Below are 4,750 nucleotides of genomic sequence, written 5' to 3'. Positions count from 1 at the left end.
ATATATATATATATATATATATATATATATATATATATATATATATATATATATATATATATATCGCATATAGAATAATGTTCCTTCTGGTGTATGTTCCGCGTATATATGTATGTTCCGCATAACCTGATGACTCGGTAGCCAGGCTCCAGCGGGGTGTAGAGAACTATGAAAAGGGTTTGCGATGCCCTCAGAATATGTAGTACGCTGGCTGAGCAGAACGAGAATACTCTATCTGGGGGAATGCCGCAGTGAGCTGCGCCAGCGCCAGAGTCATGCAACTGGCCCCCCAAACCATGCGGCTTAACCTCGAGTGTACAGGCTCTGTGAGCACAGCGGTAGGGTACAGCTTCCCAGGGCTGGTGGGGAGCATAGCTAATCTATCAGGAGATGCAACACACGTAGCTGCAACTGCTGATACAGGGCAGCTGCAGATGCATGCGAGCGTACACAAGCCCTCTTTGGTGCGTACACGAATACTGCAGCGATCTAAGGAACGATTACTTGGCCCTCAGTCGCCGCTCAGGTAGAAATACATGCACGCACCAGGGAAAAATCATTCTACATCTGCACTCCACTCTGTCCACCAAAGCAGCATACACCTGCATGTGCATGGGCGCCCCATGAGTCTATCAACAGGAACTTGCATGCTATCCTAGCATCCGACAGATGATCATGCAAGTCGGGGTGCACACAAACTTGAATGGGGGAGGGAGGGTGTGCCAGTGCTGCCGCCAGTTCTTTCAGCTCCATCACCGGGCTGCATGCTGTGCGGGAGTCGATGTTTTTTTTTTTTTTTTTTTNTCTCTCTCTCCATGCGAAGGCTTTACTATGAACCATTGATATGCAAGTTCCGAATCCACCGTTGGGGTTTTGTCCACCAAGGACTGATACTTCTCAACGAAGTTTTCTAGAGAAAACATCCCTTGCCTTGTCTAAGTTTCTTAAGTTTGTTCAGCCTGTTCGCTTGCTTACTGGAGATAAGACCATACACCGCAGCTCATCTCAGGAGAAATTCATCCTTGGGGGAAGTTAGAGATATGGGGTACTGTTGAGAAGAAACAACCATAATTTTTGTGGCTTCCTCTTTAATAAGGAAGATGCTGATACGAGCTGTAGCTCTCCTGGTGCTGTATTTTGAAGACAAGAGCAAACCATCAGAGGAGAAAGGTATTCTCTCGCTTCCCGCACTTAACATTGAGATGCCCGTTATATATGGGGGGCCAGCAAATGCGGATTCATTCTTTTCGAGTTGTTCTCTTGCTAAAGGCATTTTCAGCTGGATAAGCTGTGGACACTGTGCTCGTTCCACTGCGACAAGGCCCAGCCATTGATCGCCTCCACACAGGACGGCAGAGCCTGATTCATCCGCAGCTTTGGGACGAAAAGTCGACGGGCGAATTGAGGAAAGGTGAATCCTTCATAAATATTTTGACGGCAGTACTCAAAACTGTTCGCGGTGGTGGTGGTGGTGGTGGTGGTGGTGGGGAGGGGTGCAAGCGACCTTCAACAATAACTGGTGCTGTACGCGAGACCACCCCGGTGTGGAAGTGGTGTCACAGTTCTTGCATGCACATCCTACTCATGAAGCGCTACCGTGTTTAGCCGGAGCCCTTCACCGTAGCTGAAGAGCATCGTGAGCTACAAGATAATAAACACCCTCATAAGAAGCTGGCATCCCCTGCAGCCTCCAGACGCCCTGAGCATAGCTGCATTACAACCCATTCCTTGTATAAAGAAGAAGCGACATAAGTTCCAACGCACCCTGCTGCAACTCATGTTGCAAAGCAACCGCATGCGCAAGCCCACCAAAGCGCCACCTGGATGCATGCACTAAAGCAAACACTTGTTGAACACCTATTCAGTGACTAGCCTGCATTCAAATAGGAACATCCGTACCAATTTCGAACCGGTTATGCTACACTAAGCCTACATGCGGAGGGGCCCACAACAGACAGCAGCACAGCAGCACAACAACTCATCGCTCTCGCGATTCTGCGGGGTATAGGCTGCGCAGGAACTCCATCATTCCTCCCCTGGGCTGCGTGGGTTCTATAGTTGAGAATACTACAGCCTGGCTGCGGAGCGGCAGCAGCTTACTGCCGCTCGCTCTCCACCTATGCAACAGACAGCATATGCATGCATGGGTGCTAACCAGGTCGCATATTGGTCCATCACTGCAGCACTTTAGAAGGCCCATTCATGAGTGTTTTTGTGTAAATACCGCTGGTTAGCCACGAGTGTTGGAGCCATTGCACTTGGTTGCTGTGTTCCAGCAACGCTATAGATACTAGACACCGAAGCGGCAGCGAAGCATCTCGTCTCCACAGTATGCAAGACCTTGAGCTGAGACAAAAAGGCGAAGAATAATTCCGCAAAAAAGGCTGGAAATGTCTGGTTACTTGGTGTTNGTTTTGTGCTTCGTGGTCTGGCGTTGATTGAACACACACATATTGCATGCATCAGTAGCAGCCGCGGCGGGCTCGTTCGTATGTTGCGGAGCTGGGCTGGCTGGTGCATGTTGCAGGTGTTTGGGTGGGGAAGAAGATGAATATGAGGGTATGATGATGTTTAAAAGGATAAATTTTCTTAGGGATGCACCAAGAGCTGCTGTTCCCCCAACTGCCGAGGAGAAACACCCAATAGTCAGCGTTGTAAGATATTCAACATGGGTTCACAGGCGGCTGGGGAGGAGCTGCCGTATATCGGCAGCAAAATTTCTTTAATTACAACTTCGGATATTCGCTATGAAGGTGAGACGAAAGAAAATAAGCTTTCATCTCCTCACGACATATGCGCGCTCTTTTTCTGGTTTCTACAGTATGATGATGATCAAGTGGGGCTGCTCTTTTTGCAAGTTCATACCTTTTGTTTTCTAGCATTTTGTTGAATATATTCAAAAGAAACCGCCATAAAGCATCCAGAAACAGCAAGAATCCTCACCAAAGAGAAATCCGCCGCCCTCGGGCGTGCAGAGTATATGCACAAACATGAACGGGCTTCTGCCGCGTTTATTTATGAATCTTTTTCGCTGAAAATTTGCATACATGAATATATTGTATTCCTTGTTATGTATGTTGAAATATTCACGTCAACGGAAACTTTTTATTGAGTGCTTACCGCCGTTCACATCATCAACCCCTGCTTCGTCGCTCGTGTTTGTGTTTTCTTCTTCTTTTTCGCAACCATTGCAGCTTTCTTTACACTGCATCCGAGTTTGTTTTCTTTATTGTTTAGTTTCATTAATTTTGTTTTGTGGTGGCCTGAAACTGCTCTCGGAGTGCAGCTTTCCGCAGCCTGTATATTCAGCTTTCCACGCAGCTATGTTTTGTTCTTCGTCGTCTTGATCGGGAAACATGCGCATTCGTTTTGTTTTCTCTGTTTAAGCGTAATATTATTTATCTGTATGTTTGTGGTGGGGTGTACAGGGAGATGTGGGTGTATTTCTGACTGTTTCTGCATGGGTTCGTTTTTTTTTTTTTTTTTTTTTTTTTTTNTTTTTTTTTTTTTTTTCTTCTGCAGGTGTTCTCGATTCTATAAACCCGATCGCTTCTACGGTTTCTCTCCGCTTTGTTCAGTCCTTTGGTACAGAAGGCAGGCCGGTGCCCATTCATGTTCCTCCTTCGCCCGAGATATACAACTCCGTCGTATTCTATGGTCGGTATTTATTTATTTTATCCTTTCTGCTCATCAGCATAGTTTCTCTGATCAGTCTATCAGCATTCTTACCATTGTTTCTACTGCAATTCATGTGCATACATCACTGCGGCTGGTGGGCCCCCTATCGGGGGGCCCCCCAGCCGCCGCAACTGTTGGTAGTCATAGTCAGGGCCTCTTGATGAGTTTGTGAGTTTCTTGTGGGTATGGTATGGCTGAGACTTAGAGGTTTCTTCTGCTGTGTTTGTGTTGCGTGTATGTATGCAGGCAAACATATCAAAGACCTTACAGTGTGCAGCGAGCCAGAGGTACCAGCAGCCCCAGTGCCTGCATACCCACAAGACCCTGCAATCATAAGCATGGAGATGGGGGGCCCCTCGGGGCCCCCTCAGCGTTCTGGCGGGGCTTCATCTCTCCTTCGCCCTGGGGTCGGTTCCCCTGTGTCGCATGTACCGGGCAGGCCCAGCGGGGGCCCCCCTAGTGGGGGCCCCCCCCCTTCTGTGTTTGGGGGCCTCGGGGGGGCCCCCAACGAGATGGGGGAGTCTTGCTGCCCCCCTGCTGCCCCGTTTTCAGGCAGAGGGGGTGCTGGCGGTGCTCCCCAGCAGCAGCAGCAGCAGCAGCAGCAGCAGACTGAAGAGGATTTGAGTGGTGTTGCAGCTGGGCCGCAGCAGCAAGACGGTACGCGGGCACCAGCACCACCAACAAGCCTGCGGGGGAGAGGAGGTCGAGGGGGGCGTCAGTCTACCCGCGGCAGAACACAAAGACTAGAAGGAAGAGAAGGAGAAAGAACAGGAAGAAATGAAGGGAGATGTACATACACCGAAACACACAGAGGCATCGTTGGCGAGCTGCAGAGCAGACCTAATATGCAACTTAAAAACCAAGTTGCTGAGGAATTCGATTTCGATGCCATGAATAGCAAATTCGAAAAACCAGGTTTGTTTATATACATATAAATATAAATATAAATATATAAATATAAATATAAATATAAATATAAATATAAATATAAATATATAAATATAAATATAAATATATAAATATAAATATAAGTATAAATTAAAAATGTGAATATAAATATGTATTATATGTA

At 47.4% G+C, this 4,750-nt stretch overlaps 1 protein-coding gene across 1 annotated transcript in view; it reads left to right on the top strand.

Moving 5' to 3' along the window:
- Positions 1-2,668: 2,668 nt before the first annotated feature.
- EMH_0060740 (uncharacterized protein) overlaps positions 2,669-4,750 on the top strand; it is a gene marked incomplete at both ends in the record, with an annotated part of 2,839 nt that continues 757 nt past the window's right edge. The window contains 3 exons of the mRNA XM_013497826.1: positions 2,669-2,753; positions 3,523-3,657; positions 3,925-4,593. Of these exons, the coding sequence (XP_013353280.1) occupies positions 2,669-2,753; positions 3,523-3,657; positions 3,925-4,593 (889 nt within the window). The remainder of the gene's footprint in view (positions 2,754-3,522; positions 3,658-3,924; positions 4,594-4,750) is intronic.

The sequence above is a fragment of the Eimeria mitis genome, genomic scaffold (genome assembly GCF_000499745.2).
Source record: "Eimeria mitis Houghton genomic scaffold, Emh_scaff2960, whole genome shotgun sequence".
Lineage (NCBI taxonomy): Eukaryota > Apicomplexa > Conoidasida > Eucoccidiorida > Eimeriidae > Eimeria > Eimeria mitis.
The sequence above is the reverse complement of the archived record's forward strand: the minus strand, read 5'-3'. Positions and strand labels throughout refer to the sequence as shown.